The sequence below is a fragment of the Panthera onca genome, chromosome C1, assembly GCF_046562875.1.
Source record: "Panthera onca isolate mPanOnc1 chromosome C1, mPanOnc1 haplotype 2, whole genome shotgun sequence".
Lineage (NCBI taxonomy): Eukaryota > Metazoa > Chordata > Mammalia > Carnivora > Felidae > Panthera > Panthera onca.
Genome location: NC_138346.1, coordinates 107,694,693 through 107,716,394, shown reverse-complemented (window position 1 = coordinate 107,716,394; position 21,702 = coordinate 107,694,693). Strand labels below are relative to the sequence as shown.

General features: G+C 41.6%; 1 protein-coding gene across 3 annotated transcripts in view; it reads right to left on the bottom strand.

Moving 5' to 3' along the window:
- Positions 1–21,702, bottom strand: part of CNTNAP5 (contactin associated protein family member 5) — an 809,440-nt gene that overhangs the window by 227,139 nt on the left and 560,599 nt on the right. For all 3 annotated transcript variants that reach the window (XM_078451401.2, XM_078451402.2, XM_078451400.2), the window contains exon 13: positions 17,164–17,364. In XM_078451401.2, the coding sequence (XP_078307527.1) occupies positions 17,164–17,364 (201 nt within the window). The remainder of the gene's footprint in view (positions 1–17,163; positions 17,365–21,702) is intronic.

The following is a 21,702-nucleotide window of genomic DNA, read 5'->3' as shown; positions in this document are numbered from 1 at the left end:
GAAGCCATGGGGAGTGCTTTCCATGCACTATTCATGTTAATGTAGTGGAATTGGTCCAGCCTCTTAATTAGACTCATAATTCTTAACCTTTAGGTAAACTGTGTATTCAGGCACGATGGAGGATGAGAAATGAAATTACACTTGCCCTGAGGCAGGAAAGAACATATCTCCCAAAGACCCAAGGGCACTGGTGAGTAACTGGAGGGGGAGTTATACTTACTTTGACCAAAAAAGTACCAGATGAGATTGAACAGGCTTAGATACAAAGATACCCTAATCCTGCAACTGCGAGAAGCTTGGTATCACTAAGAAGCCAAGGACTTAAGTTATCAAAAGCAGGACACATCCTTCTGTGGCACCCAGAGCACCCTTGTGTAGTATAAAGAATACTCAGAGTAGGCACAGACCTTCGTCCTTCAGTCCTTCATGTAGCAGGGTGTAGGATTGCTTTTCTGGTACTAATCAATCAGCACTATAATGGTCTTGGTAGACCCTACAGAGACCCATTCAAATTGCAGCAGGAACCACCCCAGGACATCTTTTCTTCTAGCTCTCTTCATTCATTTATTGGCTAATCTTCTCCAGCTGCTACAAAGTCCAAAGTCCTTCATGGTGTTAGAGGATTTCTACCAATCCCCAACTGCCTGGTCATTTTAGCGTTCCCCTCATCTTTTTCAGAAAGCACTTCTAGCTGTCACAAAATGTTGATCTTATAACATCCAGAGTAATAACCTCCCTTTGGTTCTTTGCTGTAGTCCATGCACCATCACCTGAACGCATCTGAAAGTGTTGAAATATCAAAACAACTCCCCCAAATATAAAATATGGAACAGCAGAAGCAGCCCTGCGGGAAAGTAACCCAAGCTACCGGGATGCACTCAGTGCAAGATGGCGCAGCGGTGTGCTTGTCGCCTTGGGGCGTTTGCAGGATGGGGCACCAGCCCTGTTGTCCAAGAGCGTCCGGTACCATCTGCTTTGTCGGCTCTCCAGATGCCAGACTGAGTATGCTAGCATTCAGAGCATAAGGGAAAATATATCGACAGGACACGGTGATGTTCTGTTTTATACATTTGTGCAAATACATACACATAAGAATGTTATTTCAGGGGCAAATGGATTCATAGAAGTAACATTTTTGTGTGATGTTTTTGTGAGTCAAAACATTTGTGTGAGTCAAAAATATATAATGTTTTCATCTATACATCAACACATGCATATAGACACATTTTTATCCACACGTGTGTTAGGGCTTTGTGACTAATTACAGAATTGATTTTGAAAGTTTGCTTTGATTTTCAAAAAGAAAGGAATATAATAATACTTTCTAAATATTAGCCCTACAAGTTATGTTGACATTAGCGTGAACTAACACTGAAATTGTAATATTAATTAAATAGTAAAGCTGATTTTGATATTAATCAAATACTCTATCTTAGCTAAAACTAAAATTCATGCTATATATATTCATAAGTGAGGACCTAAAAATAGACTTGTAGGTTTAAAAATAACTTTTAGTATTTTAGAAATCTGATACACTTTTCTTTCTGGTATGTCCTACATTATAAAAAAAAAAATAATACATCTTGTAGTAGACGACAAGAAGAAAGCAATATTGCAAGCATGCCCTTTTATTTCAACTCTAATTAGGGTATGACTTTGTTTTCAGTTCTTTTCGTCCCTGTTCTTCCCTCCCCACCCCACCCCCACCCCCCCAAACTCTGTGATGGGCACTGAGGCTATGCACCAATTATTTCTGCTTCTTCATCTTTCAGGCATATGGTGGCATTATAGTTTCTGGTCCCCTTGGGGTTATAGGTATTTGAAGGCTAGCACAATATGACACTTCAAAATATGCCACTTGCCCTAAGGATTATTTTGAGCTGAAGGTAACTGAGAAGTAGAGACAAACAAACCTCCTCGTCCTCCCTAAATTTGCCTGAAAGCAGGACACACATTTATGAAGTTATTCCTCCTCTCTCTGTTTAGGAGGACAAAAGTTAACCAATTGCCAACAACTTTAGACCCTATCAGCCTAGAGATGGCACCAGAGGAATCTACATAACAATTTTACTCACTGGCCTTTACCTCTGCTCTTGGAAACCTAAAACTGTTTTCCTTTGTCTTATCATGTCTCCACAGATGTACTGTTCTTTGCTGCACTGTCATATAAGCTGGAGTTCTAAGCCACTTCTTTGAATTGTTCATTTCTCCCTGGGCATCTCTTGTGTATACATGAGATATACATGTTAATAAACTTCTGTTTGTTTTTCTCTTGTTCATCTGTCTTTTCTCACAGGGGTCTTAGCCAAGAAACTCAAAAGTTTTGAGGAAAAATTACTTTTCCTCCCCTATGTCTTTCATTTTGGGCAATGACTTGTAAGCTGAAGTGACATATGTCACTCCAGGCTAGAGCAGGGTTGAGGCACTCCAGAGCCCTCTCTTCCTCTTCCAAGGTGACCAGCAACCCCCAAGGAGGAGCTACTCCATGACTCTGGGTCATGGAGTGAGAAGACTGAAGGCAGGGCCCCAAACCACTCCCTGATGAGTATCTGGTCTACATGACAAATGAAACCTTGTTATCTTAAGCCATAGAGAAATTCTGGTTTTTATTTTGTTATGACCACTGCAGCATAATTTAGCCAATCCTGTCTGATACAGGAATGCCATTATTGTTTTCCAAGTACTTTGTTAAAACCATATTCTCATATGATTTTCACATACAAGGAAGAATTTTGAGCACCTGCTTTGTGCCAGGTACAGGCAAGGCTCTAGAAGAGGTGTTCAGAAATGAGTAAGACCAAGTAGTTATTCTTAAACACTCAGAGGTAGAAAAGTCTCACTTGGCAAATAATTTTTATTTCATTTCTGCCGCTGAGGAAATGTAGGTCTTCTGTGCCTCTCAGCTACCAACAGATTGTCATCCTAGGGTTCCTATTGCCACCATAACCATTTCTCCCTTTAAGAAGCTCATTGTAGGGGGACCTGGTTAGAAGAGTTGTCATGTCTATGTCTGTTGTCATGGACTCCTCTTTTCAACTTCATAACTTGAGGCCCTTGGGAAGATCACATAGGGCTATCTGCCCTAGGATCATATCTCCAAGTTGAGAATCTGTTCAACTTTATTCAAGATACACAGTGAAACAGAATACAGGATTCTAACTCAGAGACAATTTCCTCAAAGGGGTTATTTTTCTTCTCCCTCCCTCCCTCCCTCTCTCTCTCCATGACACTCACCCCCACCCCCTGTCCCTCTATTTCTCTCCCCTCTCTCATTCCCTCTCTTCCTTCTTTCCTTTGTCTCTGTCTTAAACTTTCCAAATGGGTTTCTGCAACCTATTCCAATATTGTGATGTCTTATCCTCTCTAAACTCAATCCAAAAACTCTACTGAATATACAGATGGTCTGTTAGGGTGTCAGCAACTTCATTTCTGATTTTCTTCTTATCTGACTTCTTTTCCCTGTCAGCGATGTGTTCACAGAGAGAATTAGTTTTCTATTCTTGGGGACATCTTATGAAATGATTGCCCAGAGAGATTTTGTAGTGACTTGGCTGTATATATAATACCAGTTTACTGGGCAAAATCCAGCCTTGTCCTGATTCAGTTCAAGAGAATATTGTAGAACTGGCTTCTGAGGAGCTGGTGACCTGGCAGACTAAAACAAGGATTGTTTTCATTTGTCCACCAAACTGAAGTTAATCACCACAGGTTTTATTAGAGTCACTTGTGTTTGTTCAGATATGGATAGGGTCATGTGGTTCTTCCTTCACTTAACCTCATTGAGCCTCCGTTTGTTTATCAGTAAAAACATGGCTCAGACATTATAAAGATTAAATGAGATGGGTGTACAATCCATCTATACTAGGAACTAAAAAATACATACTAAAAATCCTGGCACATTAAAGCTATTAGATTCAAAAGCTAGGCTTCATGCTAATATTGTTTCTTTTCTTTTTTCTCTATTTTAAGTGTCCCCTACACGGGGATCATTAGGAGCCTGAAAAGAAAAACTGAATAAAATGCATATATACATATCATATACAGGTATTTGTGTATGCATACATATGTATACATGGATTTGTTTTACATATGTATATACACATGACATGTTGTAACTAGCTACATGTACCCTATATTGATATGTTCTCTTCAGTAAACACATCTCTCTCCATTTGGCAGAATCAGCCCACAAAATAAGTTATCTGGACTCAGAATCTTGATCCTGCTTTTCCTTCATCTTCTCTTGATATCTGTCTCTGACTTTTAGGAGTATGACCTTTGAAGTTAGAGCTACTTGAATTTGGATGGTCCCTGTACGACCCACAGCAAGTTACTTTACTTTGAAGTCTCCATTTCCTCATTTATGTACCTGGAATAATAACACCTTATTAAGTGGCGATGAGAAAATATAAAATAGCATGTGTGTTTAAATATGCATACATGCACACATGAATATGCACGCATGGACATATGTATCTGTATACACATGTATGCACACACCCACATGCTACACATCTGTCAGGTGCTGCCATCACTGCTGGGGGTGTTACTGTTATAATAATTAGTGATCCTGGTACTCCTTGATTCTCTTGTTGGCTGAACTTCCACATCTGGATACAGGGACTCTAGACCCCCTCTTCGCCTTTATACCAACTTTTAAGAGTATGAGAGTCGATTATCCCTAACAGTAACCCATCTTTAGGGCTGCAGAGATCCCCTCTGCAATATTTCTATGACTGTTGCTTAGAACTTTTACGCTGTGCACTTATGGGATCTCCAGGGCTCGGGCACTGTTTACTTCCCACACTGCTTCCTTTATCACAACACCCTAGGGCCCCATTCTCACTGCTTACAGCTTTCTTTTATCACCCCCACCCCACTTCCCCTTAGCACCCTTCCCCTAATGTGCTATTTAATGGACTTGATGTCTCCCACTCTGCTCACCTGTGACCCTGCCACTTCTGACCCCGGACCTCAGGCCTCAGCACAGCCCGCTAGCCTAACCGCCCATCCCATATCTCAAAATCAGCATACTGAGTACAAAATCTACTTTATTCCCTACTAGAATAAACACACTCTAGCCACTTAACTCCAATTTTTCTGTTAATTGGTTTTGCGCTGGAAGCCTTATCCCGAATGAAAACGTTTTTGACCTGCACTATCCAGTATGGTAGCCACTAGCCACATGTAACGATTCAGCTCTTGAAATGTGTTGTAATGTGTTGTAAATGCAAAATACACATCAGATTTTCAAGATTTGGGAAAAATAAAATAAATCGTAATAATTTTCTTTTGCTAATTAGACATTGAATAGATACTATTTTGGATATATCGTCACAAATAAAGCATAGTATTAAAATTCATTTCGCCTAATTAGACATTGAATAGATACTATTTTGGATATATTGTCACAAATAAAACATAGTATTAAAATTCATCTTGCCTGTTTCTTTTTATGTTTATAATGCAGTTGTTAGAAAACTTTTTACATTCCCATTGAACAGCATTCCTTGAGTCTATTTTGTTCATCAAGAGCAATCTGATCGCTCTCTTGTTTCCTTTCCTATTTCTATGACCCCATGCTTCTTACCTCTTCCCTTGACTGCAGAGATGGACCTCACTAGATTCCTTGTCTGTAGTGTCCTCCTGACCCAGTCAGCTGTTTCTACGTCTTCATGGCTAGTCTTCCGATTGTATCACTTTCCAGTCTTCACTCAGCAGAAGTAGTGAAGTTCATCTACAGAAGCATGTTGGAAGGTATCTGCAACATAGAAGGCCCTCCCTCCTTCCTACCCATCCTCCTTCCCATCCTTTCTGCCTCCTCACTGAAATAAATAGCAACACTATCAACTACTTCACTCCTAAATAGGATTCTCCTCCACTCCCTAAGAATGGTCTCGCTCTATGCCTCTCCCCCTCACAGTGACTCTTATCCATGCTGTGTCTCAAAAGTAAAGCCTTACCACAGAAGATCTCCAAGATTCACCTAAATGGAATTAATTGTTCATTTCTGGAGCACTTTACATCCTTGTAACTTCTAAATATTGTCTCTAATTCTATCGACAAGGGCACAGGCTCCTTAAATGGTAGCAGTCAGTGTGGTCAACCCCTTTGTGTATATGTTCGCAATCCCTGAAAAAGGCTGCAAATTGGGTTAATATGTTACCCATTGTGCAGATGGGACAATGTGACTCAGAAACTTTGGTTATATACCCTGACAATGGCCACTTGGCAAAGAAGTGGCAGAACAGGGGAGCTGAGTTATTTATTTTTATCTACCTACCTACCTACCTACCTATTGCTTCAGAGCCTAAAACATGTCCACCATGAAATACCGAGATTATGGTTTGACATCTGCACAGCACCCAGCACATTGCTTGGTATTTCTCATCAGATCCTGCACGTGCACTTACGCACACACGTGCACACAGGCACACACAGGGGTGCAGGCGCACACGTGCATAGGAAAGCATGGAGGAATAAAACCGCCATAATGCGCTCATTCTTGTCTCTCGGCAAAAGTGAGAGGGCGGGGGGAGTTAGGTAGAGAAAGACACCTGTGTCATTTCAAATGAACTTAGGTAAATTGAGGAACTTCAATTATAAAGTTTCCACCTATTTTTATCCTTAGAAATGATGTGAGTACAATTAGCGTTATTTATGTCATCTGCATTCTTCGAGATGGGGAACCTGAGGCTGACGGCTGTTGAGTACCTATTCTAAGGTCACATGACTGATATGCAGTAGCCCAAGACAAGTGATGCCTGCATTCTTCATGGGCACGCTGCTGCCTTCGCTCTGGCACCGTTGCAGTGAGGACCCAGGCGTGAGGAAAATGCCAGGTCGGCCGTGACTCCCCATAACAAGCTGAGCTGTCATTAGACACGAAGTGTGTGCAGACTGACGGGCCTCATCGGTGCAGTTGGTATCACTCCCTTTCCACACCACCTCCCAACCACTGCAGTAAATACTATATATTTACTATATATAAAGTAACTACTATAAGACACGCATACTTACTCTAAGGCTAGAAATTCTTAACCCTGCCACTCTTGTTAGGACCTTGGGGAAGTTTCGCACCTTCCCTGCACAATCGGTATCACCATATGTAAAAATGTTCTGAGGAGAAGATCAGGTGCATGAGGGTATGAAAAATGTCACCTGCTATATAAATAAATTATCATATTTCATTGTCTTCAGAGTCTTAGGAAAATCCTCTTTTTTTTTTGTTTTTGTTTTTGTTTTACTGACTCCTCCAGTTCCTTACAGTGACAAGAAAGTAATAAACCGTCACATGCATTTTAACTCACTTTGTGTTGGTTAGTAGAGTCATGAAGTGTCACCGTGGGAAGGGCACTTAGGGAACATCAAATATAACCAACTAAGGTTAAAGAAGAGAAATTGAGGTCCATTAAAATGTGTAAGTAAGTTGTTCAAGGTCACAGAGAGTCTGTGTTGGAGCCAGAAGCAGAATGGTGGCTCCCACCTCCCAGTCTTGCCCTTCCCACTCACAAACTCCTCTCTGCTTACAAGGGTCTCCGCAGCAGGTTTAGCCAAATGTACTTCTTTTATCATGGGTCCTCTGACATAATATGGACACCAGTGATACTAACTATTCATTGAGGTGGAATATTCTATTCATTCAACAACTACTCCCTCCATGTTTCCTGGGTGCCAGGTATTGTTCTAGGCACTTGGGGCATAAAGTGGTGAATTAAACAAAGAAGGATCCCTCCCTCATGGAGTTCACATTCTACTGACAGAGGCAGATAGTAAACAAACAAATAGGAAGAAAATATCAGGTAGTAATAACCTCTGTGCAGAATATTAAAATAGGATGAAGTGATAAAAAATGATAGAGTATATACTTTAGTTGTATGTAAAAATTTTTAAATGTTTTATTATCTTGAGAGAGAGAGTGAGTATGAGTGGGGGAGGGGAAGAAAGAGAGAAAGAGAGAGAGAGAGAGAGAGAGAGATTCCCAAGAAAGCTCTGTGCTGTTAACATAGAGCCCAACTCAGAGCTCGATCACGAACCATGAGCTCATGATGAGCCAAAATCAAGAGTCAGACACTTAACCGACTGGGCCACCCAGGCACCCCAGTTGTATGTAAAATTTAAGTTGACATCTAATCATGGGAAGAGGAACAAAATTTTTGAGTAGAGAAAACAGAGAGTGCATCTGTTTAAGATGTAGAGGGCTAGTTTGTCAAGGAATAGAATAAAAGGTTTAGGGAGGGCGTGGGGGAACATGAACTGGGGAGTGGGCTCAGCCTGCAGAGCTCTATAGGCCATTGTAAGGAGTCTGAGAAGGATTTAAAGCCAGTTTCATATAATCTCATTTTAGGAAGATCATCACATTGTCTGCTGTGTGAGATAGAAAATGTAGGGAGGTAGGGTAGGGGTGGGATAGGAGTGGAGAGGAGAAGGGATGTGATGCATTTGTCCAGTCTAGAGAGGGTGAAGTTTGAATGTAGGCGGTTAACAGTGGAAATGAAGGGAAAAGGCTGGGGTCAAAGTCAGCTGTGACTGATGAGTTTGAATATTTGCTGATGTATACTGGATGGGGAACAGAGACAGTAAGGAGGGAATGAGTCCTAGGCTTTGGCCTTGAGAAACTAGATGGTGTCCTTCATCGAAATGAAAAAAAAAAAAAAAAAAAAAATAGATGAATGGATTTGAGTGGTCGGCAGTGGGAGTGGGGTGGGCATAGACTTAACTGTAACACTTTCAACAGTGCTATTAGGTAAGAAAATACCACATTTACAAATACCTAAACTTTAGTTTAGAAGTCAGTATGCCCATAATAAATCAACAAGAGACAGATCCCAAAATTCAACTTTTTCACCAGTCATAAAATAGGATTCTGAGACCCTCACCTGGTAGCCAGGAGAACTAATATTCCCCTTGCTCTTTGGAAAATGTGATAAAATACTAGCTAAAATAACAGTAGTATCTTGAATGTTTACTATATGCAAGACACAACATCTGTCTTATTACATTTACAGATAAAGAAACTGAGGCTCAGAGAGTCCATGTAATATGCTCACATGCTCAGAGCTAAGAAGTAGAAAAAGTAAAATTTAAAACCATTTTCTATGATTCTAAAATTCATGCTCTTTTCATGTTGCCACTGTACTATATCTTTGTTTATATAAAATTTTTAATGTTTATTTATTTTTGAGAGACAGAGAGAGACAGAGTGCAAGTGGGGGAGGGAGAGAAAGAGAGAAAAAGACACAGTCTGAAGCAGGCTTCAGGCTCTGAGCTGTCAGCACAGAACCAGACACCGGGCTTGAACTCACAAACTGCCAGACCATGACCTGAACCGAAGTCGGGCACTTAACTGACTGAGCTACCCAGGCACCCCATCACTATACTACATCTTAAAAAAAAAAAAAAAAAAAAAGAACCCTGTTTCCTGTAAGTACTCAAGATAAATTAAGTGAACACAGCATTTCATAGAGTGGTGAGAAAAATAAAAACTTTATCTCATACAGGGTCTAAATGTTGATTATTGAGCAATCCACATTGACTACTGAAGTAATCAATGGTCTGGAAAGCAATTTATTTGCAACCAGACACATATCTTTTGAATTGATGTGGGGTATTTTTTATTTCCCTTAGATACACACCCACATCTCCAGCTCCTCTAAGGTGTAGGTCTTCTTTGTAAAATCCACCCACCTCTAATTTTGACTTTATGTCCCTAGCAAAACACCAAGAGTGAATTATTAGGACATTAGGAAAGGTGGCTTTCATGAACAGTAAAATGCATTGCCTTGATTCATGTGATAGTCTCTTTATATTTTTTAAAGACCTATGGCAAACTCTTATAAACACATTTTAGCCATGCTATTTTAAGGGTAACAAAAGTCCCTAAGAGGGAAAAATGGAGAGTCAGACACATTTCCTGCTTGAACTAGAACTGACTTATTGGCCAGCAGGACAGTAGAGTGCAAACATCTACACAGAGTTGTAGAGATATGAATTTGACTCCTGATTCTGCCTTCCATTTGCTCTGTTCCTTAGGCTGGTTGACTATCTATACGAAATTTTAAAGAACATATGAGTGTCCATTCACTCACCCCATGAAAAGATGGAATGAAATTGACATCCCCTTGAATGTGGGCCAGTGTGAGTGACTATCTTATAATTAGAAAATGGAAGAAATAATAAGGCATGACTTTCAACACTAGGTAAGAAAATGCAATCTAGGTTCAGCCTTCCCCTCTCCCTCTCTTGGGATATTTGCCCTGAGACCCCATCATTGTGTTATGAGAAAGCCAAGCAGCCACATGGAAAGACCACATGCCCAACTGAGGACTCAGCCAACAGCTAGCGCCAACTGAGTGAGTGAGCTCTCAGCACACACCCAGTGCCAGCCCCAGCCCCTGGTGACCCAGGGTGGAGCAGAGATGGGAAAATCCTGCTGGCACCTGCCCAAACTGCAGATGAGTGGACAAGATGGACGTTGCCATCGTTTTAAAGTGCTAAGTTTTAAGTTTAAGTTTGTTAAATAACAGTTGATAATCAGAACAGAAGATGAACCTTTTCTGTGAGTACCTAAATATTATTTTCAGTCCCTCTGTGAGACCTTTCTTCTTTTGCTGCATGTTAGTCTGGAATGTACATGGAGGTTAAAGTCAAAGACATTTATTTGGAACTGGTGTCCAGTATTTAGTATCTATAAGACCCCGGGCAGACCATCTAAGTTATTACAGCCTCACTTCTGTTAAAAAATGAGAATGATAATACAGACTTCATAAGACCATTGAGAGGATTAAGTGAGATAAGCCATCCAGAAAGAAGGCTCCCAGTAGCCAAGAACCAAAATCAACAGCAGCAGTGGTAATACCAAAGAGTATGCCTTACAGGAGTCATGATCTTGTTTACGATTCTTGCTGTACCTAAAGTAGAAATAATCTTTTGTTAAAGAGATTTCAAATACTGCCCTGGTATTTTTGTTTTGCAGGTGTCATGCCACAGTTTTGTGATCTTGATTATGCTGTTTCTGTGACAAAATTGTTTTAAGTAGAATGGTGACGACATGGCTTAACAAAAGGACTATGGATTTGGGGACCAATTATACATGTATGTGCACACATGTGTGTGTGTATGTTGGAGGGAGGGAAGGAAGGAAAGAAAGGAGGAAGAAAGGAAGGAAGGGATGAAGGGAGGGAGGAAGAAAAGGTAGGGAAGGGTGTGATGCAAAGGACAAGGATTCCAGCTCCCATAGAGACCTCCTCTAGAATTTGTGAATGTGGTGGGGGTAGGTGGGAAGTAGTAAAATAATGGGTGAAGGGGCCAATGCAATCTCAACTCAGTGTAATTGGGGGAACAAGGACAAAAGTACTGCCATGAATCAGAAGCAATCAGAGGTGGCCTCTAAGACTTTTGCTGACAGTGCTCAGCTAGACTGTGGGGATCGGGGCTATATAAGACAAGGCTTCTGTCCTCGGAGAGCTAGTAGCTATTTCTAGCTCATCAGGCATAAGGAGTGACCTAAACTGTCTATGGACTTAGCAAATTACAGATACCTGGTTTAGCCTGACTTAAATAAACTGACATTAGCCTTTGGATTTGAAATAGGAAGAAGAGTGAGCAATCCTTTGCTTCAATGTTCCGGTGACTTCCTTGCACACTCAGGATAAAACCCGTAGCCCTAGACCTGTCATGATCTGGTTTCTGGATACCCCAGCCTCATTCTCCTATCACCCCATTCCTTCTCTCTCCACTAGCCTCACTGGCCCTCTTGCTGTTCCTCTGCCTGGAATCTTCTGTCCCAGATATCACATGGCCCACACCTTCTCTTTACCCAAGATTCTGATGGTTGCCCCTCCTAGTCCAGGGAGCTTTCCTACCCTGTTATGAAATAGAACTCCCCAGGCCTGGTCACTCTCAGGATCCTTGTGCTTCTCAACTTTTCTCCTTCATGCTGTTCATGAACTGAGCATGTGTGGGGTGGGGGTGGGAGTGTTCGTGTGTGTTTGGTCTGTCTCTCTCGTAACTTGCGACAATCATGGGGGCAGGAACTCTGTTTTTTCAGTGTTTCATTCCCACCAGACAGAAAAGTATGTGATACCAAATGGAGAGAACCAATAAATGCTTATTGTTTGAAAGAAAATATAATCATCTGTTAATATTTGTACCATGTTTGGTACAAATACTGGGGACAAAGAGTTTTAGGTTTAGTTAACTCCAGAGTACCCTGAAAAGCTACCTGTTTCTATCCATGATTTGACTTTTCTCTATCACAATTCCTTAACTAGATTTATAAGTCTGATCATTTGTTTTGTACACATCTGAAACCAAATATTACAAATGCACGAGAGGGTTTGTACACACAAGTGCATTTGTAGACATATTTGGACATACACAAAGTATATAATATGTACGCAATTACATAATATACATTATATAGCATATACACTATAGTGTATGGTGTGTATATATGATATATTCGTACATGCTACACTATATATTTATATATAATCTAAACTATATATCAACATTATATATATATATATATATATATATATATATATATATACACACACACTTGTATATATGTATACATATATATAGCCAGTTAGCTGCATACTCACTAAAATATCATTAATTAAGGGAAAAGAACAAAATTGAAAGTTTTGGAAGAGTTTAAAAGAAATAAGATTTAATCACTTTCAAATCCATTGGGACATAGCTGGGTAAAGCAATTGACCCCAAGTGGAAACCACTCATGTGCCTGCCTGAATGGATGGATGGATGGATGGATGGATGGATGGATGGATGGACAGGAATGATGTTAGCCCATTACAGGTAGGGAAATGGGGACTCTGAAGCACTCTAGGGGACTAAGTAACTAGTTCTACTGAGGAACTTAATCCTCATGGCAAACTTGTTTGCTTGGCTGATTTGCTTGGTAAATGCTTTCTTTCCAGAACCAAAGTAAACTCCAGCTCAATATATCCTATGGCTATTAATTTCAATGTAATGGAGTCTCAATTTTCCTATGTATTTTCAAGACATTTCAGTGTTCATATGTTTCAATTATGACTTTTTACCTCTGCCTTAGAGAGCTCACAGTTTTATTGGGGAGAATATTCCCAAATAGACTTTCACTCCACAGAGGGGTTAAGTATAAAAAGATGCAAACGCCAGATAAACTCCAATGAGAGAATCTAATGAGGAAAGGCGTGGTGCCATGGAGACTATGGAAGAGATTTTTGGGATAGACAGGGCTTTCGGTCCTCATCCCCACCAGCGACCTGGGCACTGGGTTCCCCCAGGTGATCACCTTCCTCTGCCCCTTTCAATCTTGTCTTCCTTATGGGTTATAGAGCTAACTGGCCAAGTATTAAAGCATCCTCCAGATCGTGGACTCAATATTTCTTTCTGTGTCTTCTGTGTGTTTCCTAAGCTGGGTTCTATTTTATTTCACATGTACATCACATGTTGCCCTCAGGACCCCAGCCTTGGGCAAAATTCCTAGGAAGATGCTGGCAGTGAGAAAGGCCTGGGCTCAACCAGGGTAGCCCTTGTTCCTGGGGACAATGTTCCTGGCCACCTCCTATCCTGGTGACAAGGTGCCCTGAGCACTGTCAGGCTGCTGATTCCTGTCCTGGAAACTACTCTGTAGCACGGGACCGCAGGCCCTGCATAAAGTCCAGGGTAGTAAGTAGAAGCCCAGGGAAAATGACTACAAAGATGCATGGGAATAGCAAAGACACCTTTCCCATGGACACCTGAGGCTTGGAATTCTGGCCCTTCAGAGAGTTTGTAGCATAAATCTTCAGTTAAAGAGACAGATGACACATTCCATTGGCTGGCACTTATCAGCAACCCTGGGGAAGGATATCAGAGGAAACTGCCAGAAAATGACAGTGTCATGGTTCAGTCACTGACTGAATGAAAAATACACAGAGGTGAACCAAGCCTGAACTTCTCCTGCCTGTCTTCCTTTTCCTTCTCCCCCTGCTGCTCCTAGACACCTGGAGCCAAATCCAGAGCTGAGAGCAGACAGAAAGAGGCTCTGGGAATGCCCTTGCGGGGGTCCTTGGGGCCACCCTGGGAAGGTATGCATGAGCCCTGGATGCAGCTGAACCTCAGGAAGAATGCTGCACCCCCTTTGAAGATACCCAGGGATTCGCCCTAATTCAAGCCACCCTGATGATCACAGGGCCTCAGACTACTTGACTTACTTCTAACTTGACTTACTTCTAACTTAACTTACTAACTACTTGACTTACTTGACTTGCCCAGACTACTTGACTTGCTTCTAACTTGACTTACTTCTAACTTGACTTACTTCTAACTTGACTTACTTGACTTACCCAGACTACTTGACTTGCTTCTAACTTGACTTCTAACTTGACTTACTAACTACTTGACTTACTTGACTTACCCAGACTACTTGACTTGCTTCTAACTTGACTTCTAACTTGACTTACCACTTGACTTACTTGACTTACCCAGACTACTTGACTTGCTTCTAACTTGACTTACTTCTAACTTGACTTACTTGACTTATCCAGACTACTTGACTTGTTTCTAACTTGACTTCTAACTTGACTTACTACTTGACTTACTTGACTTACCCAGACTACTTGACTTGCTTCTAACTTCTGGATCTGTGAGGTCTGCACAGTGTATCAGAAATGGCATCCCTGGTTTGACCACAGGTGAAGCCGGGTCCCAGAACCTGATCTCCCTCCCTCCCTCTCTCTCTCTCTCTTTTCTTTTTTTTTTATAAGACAGCCAATCTGCGGCATTTTATTATAACAGCCTGACAAAAGCAGTCCACTAGGCCCTGGCTGGGGATTCATTCATGTTCCCACAATGGTACATGGTTGTCTGCCCATTTCTGGGAGGTAAGCACCACTGAGTCAGGATCCATCCCTGCACTGAAGGCTGTGAAGTTGGGGCCACATCTCTAAGGCGCTCTCTGTCTGCAGTCCTACCCCACCCACAAGCAGTGCCTGGTTTATGCAAGCCAGCTCGCCAGAAAAAAAAGCAGACACTGGGTGCACATGTCCATTGTCCTCGTTCACGTACCTCATTTGATTCATAAGCCATGGGGCAAAAGACGATTAATGAGCGTTCTCAACCCCAAGACACAGACGGTATCTTCTCACTGTGTTTCTGTGAACACGCATGTGGGAAAATGTCCGGAAGAACGCATACCTAAGTGCAACATTGGTCTCTCTGGGTGGTGAGATTATCTGCATGCGTGAGTTATAATTATTATAATTCTTCAATTTATACCACTGAAGTAGAAATAAAATCATCCTTTGAACCTATTTCTCATGGCAGTGCAAATCTGGGCCTTCTCCGCTGGGACTGAAGCTGTGAGCAAGGAAAGAAATACGACACCCGCATTTGTTGAACACCTAATAAGTACCAGGCACAGTACCAGGACGAAATCGCTCAGGTGCTGAAATTGCTAGTGGAAAGGTAGAAACGTGCACAAGTTTCTCGAAGTAGTAAGAGGCAGAGTCCCTCTCAATATGTGCCCCCAAATCCATGCCCTTGCACTTGAATATACTCAGGGATCTGATGACAGTTGACTTAGGGAAAAAAAAAAAAAAAAGCACATACAAAGGCAATGGTGTCACCAAACTGATATCACACGATACATACACTAAAGGGAATCCATGGTCAGAATGAACATTACCCCATTTTTCTGAAAATTCCACCAAACACAATCCTCAGAAAACTAGAAACCACTCAAGGAAAAGAGGGTAGGTTGGTTCTCCAGACACAGGTACTCTGAATAGTGCCGAGAGTGACAGGTGCAGGCTTGACAGCCAGAATAGAGAGACATGGGAACACGTATCAACACGGAGCCTCTCAAGCAGCACATCTGAGGACACCGGGGAGGGCCAGCACCCGGTGCCTCAGATCCAATCGGCCCTGTGAGCATGGCTGAAGCCAAGGAGAGTACGGTAATTGATTTTCACAATGATGATCTCTAGTCATCAAGAAAAGGTTACATTTTATGTTCAGAACCCTCTGTTTAAGAAAGCAGGGAAGCATGTAATCCATTTGAGAAAGATTTTCATTTCAAATAGTTAAAAACTCTTTGAAAACATTTTTGTGCTTAAAGGGATAAGTGACACTTATCTGGAAAATTCACTTATGTGGAACAACGTCTTTCCTAAAGATTCTAGATCAGTGAGGCGGCATGTTATATTTAGTTAGGCTTCTATCACTTCTCTCCTTTGTTGACATTCCCACTGTCTAATCTTCTCCAGCCTTTCAAACTTCCTAACTTCTAAGCATAATGGGGTTGTAAGTTTCTTGAGGTGACAGATTGTGACACCCATTCTTGGATATTCTATGTCCCTGTGGTTCTTGGCTTTTTTGTTTTTCTTTTCTTTCTTTCTTTTTTTTTTTTTTTTTAAAGACCATGGAACAGATGATAAACTGATAGTCACAGAAAATGATGGGACTCCCAGAGTACCCATGAACTTTGACAAAGCCCTCCTGACATTTTGCAAAAAAAACCCTTTTGGGTTCTGGTAAGAGTCCTAGAAGTCTGTTTGCTTGTTGTTGTTGTTGTTGTTTTTCTAACAGCAACCTTATTTTTAAAAAGAGTCATTTCCATGGAGGCCTGTACTTTCCAGGTAACACTAGAGCTGGGAACACACAGGACTGTCCCTGCCTGTCCTGCTGGCCTCCTTGCCCAACACCACGTCCCTCTGCATATCTTGCCCTGGAAAGAACTCACTGCTTTTTGGTGAATGTGCTGAGATCCTTCGTGCTTTCTCATATGCTATTCCTTTCCCAGAGAAATCTCTTCCCAAGTCCACACCTTCTATGTCTAGTTTAAATGCTCTCTTTGAGTACTGCTGCTCTCAAGAACCTTCTCATTCCCTCAGCTGTTGGAGGGTGGGTGTGGTCTTCTTTGTCTTTTTGCACATCAGGATGGAACTGTGAGAGGCTGCAAAGCTCGCTCTCGGCCACACCTGGGAGTCAGAGACAGGATGAGAAATCCATCCCTGGTCCTCTCCCGACCTTGTTTCTTTCTGCGGCAGGGTGAACAACCATCACTGCAGCCCCCTCGTGGGCAGACACCCCTGTCCTCGACATTCTGTGTTTGGGAAGCCTATCTGTCGTCAGCCCTTGTGGCCCACGCAGAGGAGCAGGGACGAGCCTTACCTGGCGTGTTGAGCAGGCGGGACCTTCTGCAGTGGTAGGCTACCTCCTGCTCACAGTGCTCCGAGCCGTCAATCATGGCTTCCAGCTGTTCCATGCTGCCGCCATAATCCAAGGCCATGGTGTAGGGCTTTTCTGGGTCAGCACCCCGCACCCGGGTCAGCTCTGTGTTGTTGTGCTGCACTGATGTCCAAATCTTGTCCTCTGTCCAGAAAACACAACCCAAGGAAGGAGACATCAGAAGGAAGGTCAAAAAGGGATCATGCTTATATACCTCAATAAAGCCAGAGGTGTGGGGAGGAGGTGGGGAAGAGATCACTCAAGCAATGTGATACTTGGCTCCACATGGGGCAATCAATCACCACTACAGCGCTCTACTCGTGCAAAAAACAAACAAAAAAATGACCAGAGGATTTCTGTTTCTCATAAAGCTCTGCCTTAATTTAATATGGGGGTTAATAGGGGCGCCAGAGTGGCTCAGTCAGTTAAGCATCTGACTTTGGCTCAGGTCATAATCTCGAGGTTTGTGAGTTCGAGCCCCGCATCGGGCTCTGTGCTGACAGCTCAGAGCCTGGCATCTGCTTTGAATTCTGTGTCTCCCTCTCTCTCTGCCCTTCTCCTGCTTGCACTGTGTGTGTGTCTCTCTCTCTCTCTCAAAAATAAACATTTAAAAAATATGCGGGTTAATAATCACAGGAGCTAAACTTGTGGAACCCCTTATGCTAAGCACTTAATGCCCATTATCTCATTTTAAAGTGACATTACCTAAATCAGAAGGAAGTTAGAAATGCCATGTTAGAAATGAAGGAAAAGTGAGAAGAATTGAACAGCTTACCCTCGAGCAAATGACCAAGCAAGAATAGGAATGTAGGGTGTCTGACCGCAAAAAAAAAAAAGCCCAGTAGCTTCCAGGTACTGACACACACTTCCCCACAAGACACACACTAGCATAGATAATTGTCTCACAGAAACACAAGTATCCCACTGAATGTTTGCTGCACATAGAAAGACCTACGTACAGAAGGTATCTGTAAAATACACCTGATTAACAAGGGTGAGATTATGTGATCCATGCTGTTCATACAAGGTACTTAGATGAAGTTCCTTTTTGCTTTAATTTTCTATGCTACCTCTAGTTACCAAAAAAATATTTTAAGAGGTTTGCATAAAAATTCACATGCAGAGATGAGGACCTTTACAGCAGGTTTGGAGAATGTGTGTTACCTCCTATAGGTAAGAATGGATGGTGAGGAGAGAGCAGAGACATTTGAGTTTTAGAGCTTATGTATTTGAAACCTACCCCCACCAATGACAGGCTTGGACAAGTCACTTCACTTTTCTAGGGCTCAGTTTTATTATCAGTAGAAAAAAGAAAGAAGAAAGAAAGAAAGAAAGAAAGAAAGAAAGAAAGAAAGAAAGAAATACCAGCAGGAATTTAATACGGAATAACAACCCAGCATATGAAGTCGCAAGGCATGGTCTGAGATCCATCAGACATTCTGTACTAATAACCTACACTAAAACGTTGACTGCAATGGGACATAGAATTTCATTCCAAACACGTTCACAAATAAAGCAAATGAGGAAATAGGAAGACTTAAAAAGCTTTTGTCATCCGAGAATCTTGCCCACATAATAACATCATTACTCTTCATAGATTCTCAGAGCTGAAAAAGAACTTACCATAGACATCATGTGGTTTCCTCCTACTTTGACCTCCTAGTTTTACAAAGGAGGAAATCAAGGTCTAGGAAGTAAAGAAATGACCCAGGGCATACCTATAGACAATATGATAAGCACTGATACTGAAAGTAACTATTATTAATTAGTACTACTAAGAAGCAGGATTGTGGCTGTTGGCATATTTAACTGGAAAGAAAAAACACAGGCCATCAAGACCCCCAATTTTAATACTTTTTCTACCATAATTCCGTGGGTGACTTGGGATAAGTAACTTTACTGCTCTGCTCTTCTGTTTCAGTATATTAGAAAGAGGGACAGAAAGAAATTTGGTTTCCATTGTCTCTAAAGTATTTTCCAACTTCAAAAAAGGAAATAGTGCTTGCAGCCAAAAAATTAAACTCTGTTCAAACGTTCTAAATCATCTTCAGACTATTCCCTAAAACCAGCCCACTGATAACCACATATCTCCAATGTTTCACACAGGCAGGATTACATGTTCTATAAATTCTCGAAAAACATACTAGAATGAAGGTTATTAGATTCTGACTGAAAGTAAAGATAGGATGTTGATTCTAATTTGTAAAAATAATGTTACACAAACAATTAACATGAGACTCAAAAAATGTTCATGCCGATATAAACAAACACTGATAATTACCAGAGAAAAGTGATTGTTCATTAATACAATATCGTGGACAGAGAAATAAAGACTGAGAGTTTTTAAGTGTCCACGGTGCTCCGAAGAAGAAAAGAACCACCTGGTTTAATGTATAATAATAGATATTGTGTTACTTTTTCATGTAAGGACATTTTACATACCTTATCCCTGGTACATATAACATTCCACCACGGTAAATACAGATAGATAGAGAGACAGAGAGACATAGACACAGGTACAGCTATAGATACAGACACAAACATACTCATAGAGATATAGATATATGAAGGCTTAGAGAGAGACAATAAACTTGTCCCCAGTCTCACTGTGTCATCTGATGCCAGAAGTGGTCCACACAGCATCATTAAATCATACGAATTTAGATTTCCCTCCAAATACACACAGATTCTTATACCCACACATCCATTCATCTGATTATTCATGCATTCATTCATTGATTTGCTTATTCATTTACTCACTGACTCATTTTGCCAGAGTCACATTCTATCTTTAGCAAGATGGAAAAGGAAGATGTGTAAGAGAGACAACATTTCATCTTAAAGCCACTAATGTTGCCAACCCTGACTTCTGGAACCTGAGGGTGAATGGCAGTTCTAATAACTCAACTACTGGCACTTTTTGATATATGCAAATATACAGGAGATACAAAAGAACAATTAAGAGGTCCAAAGGGCCCCCTGTGATTTACTCAGACATCACAAGCCCTACAAATGCAGGATGAGTTATAAGAGGAGAGAGGATTATGTGAAACCTAGAGCTTCTTAGCTGGCTTTCCTTTCAAAGATGCCCTTTGTCCTCTGATTATTTGTTCCCCCTGGGAGTTAGAAGAAGAAAGATTGAAAAGAAGGAGGTAATTGGATACTATTTCTTCTTGCTTTCTGTTATTTTCCCCCCTCAGTTTCACTGGTAGCAGGTGTAGATTAAGTCCTGCACTTTGACAAAATATTAAAGGCGAGGGTCAATGCCACTCATGAAAGTTAGCTTTGGTGCCTGATGCCCCTGATGTCTGGTCTAGGATGGGGATAGGCAGTTTTAGCTAAGGGGTGTCGATGTGAACTGTAGCTCTAAAGATTTTCAAACAAGAAAGATTCATTTGGAACTGTCTTCTAGGTGGGCGGAGGTGGGAATCTACTCACAGACCCACAGGTGCTTTAACTGAAATTGAACCCATGAAGCTAAATGTTCAAGATGGTCAAATTGGTCACAGGCTGGTGGATATTAGTGGACACAGACTGGGCTCTGGAGTTAGAAGATCTGGATTTGTGTACCAGGTCGACACTTACTAGTTAGGCAGAATTGGTCAAATTATTACTTCTCTAAAGTCCAGTTTCCTCATCAGTAGCATCTGGAGAGCAGAAATGAACGCCAACAGTACAGCGTGGTTGTAAAGTGAGGGGATTTGTGTGAGAAGCTCCATTAGTGCCTGAATTATCAAGCATCCCACAGAAATCTGTATGTGCCTGTTATATAAAGGATATATCAGCTCTGTCCACAAGGATCCCACAGACAGCAGATGCTGCTATTATTAACAATAGCATCAAGGAGGAGACGGCCTCTGGTGGCTGTCACAGTAGTTCTTACTGTGTTCTGTAGTTTACCAGTAGTTCTGGGTTCTTTCCCAGAACATAAAGTAGGACACATGAGACACTGAAGGAGAGGGTAGGAGGCAAACTGAGACTAGCCCTCTCTTTGCAGATCCTTGGGGAAACCACGCCAGTTTCAAGAGACCTGGACTAGGAAATGCTCCTTTCTCACAGTTCTGTGAACTTGAACTCCCACACAAGGAAACCAATGGAGGTTTCCCTACAATGCAAGAAGGACCAGTTACACTCAGGGACAGAGAAATATATACTCTAAATGCTGTGATTGGGAGAACATCATGAACGCCTCCAGGCTCCAGGCATCATCCTCTACTGGTCTGCCTCCAGACCAGACCCCATACCACAGGCCACGTATTATTGTCTCTAGAGATGCATCTAGGGCTTCAAGGTGCCACAAGATAGCAGCCTGGCTTTCGACACCTGCCTGTCTGATTAGAAACTACATTCCGCTAAATGTCAGCACTGAGGCCTTGGGCAAGCTGTTAACCTCGGAAATGTCCACACTGGAAAAGGGGATACCAGTATCAGTCATTTTATCCATGATCATATCCCAGTGATTTGGCATCACGTTTTACTTGA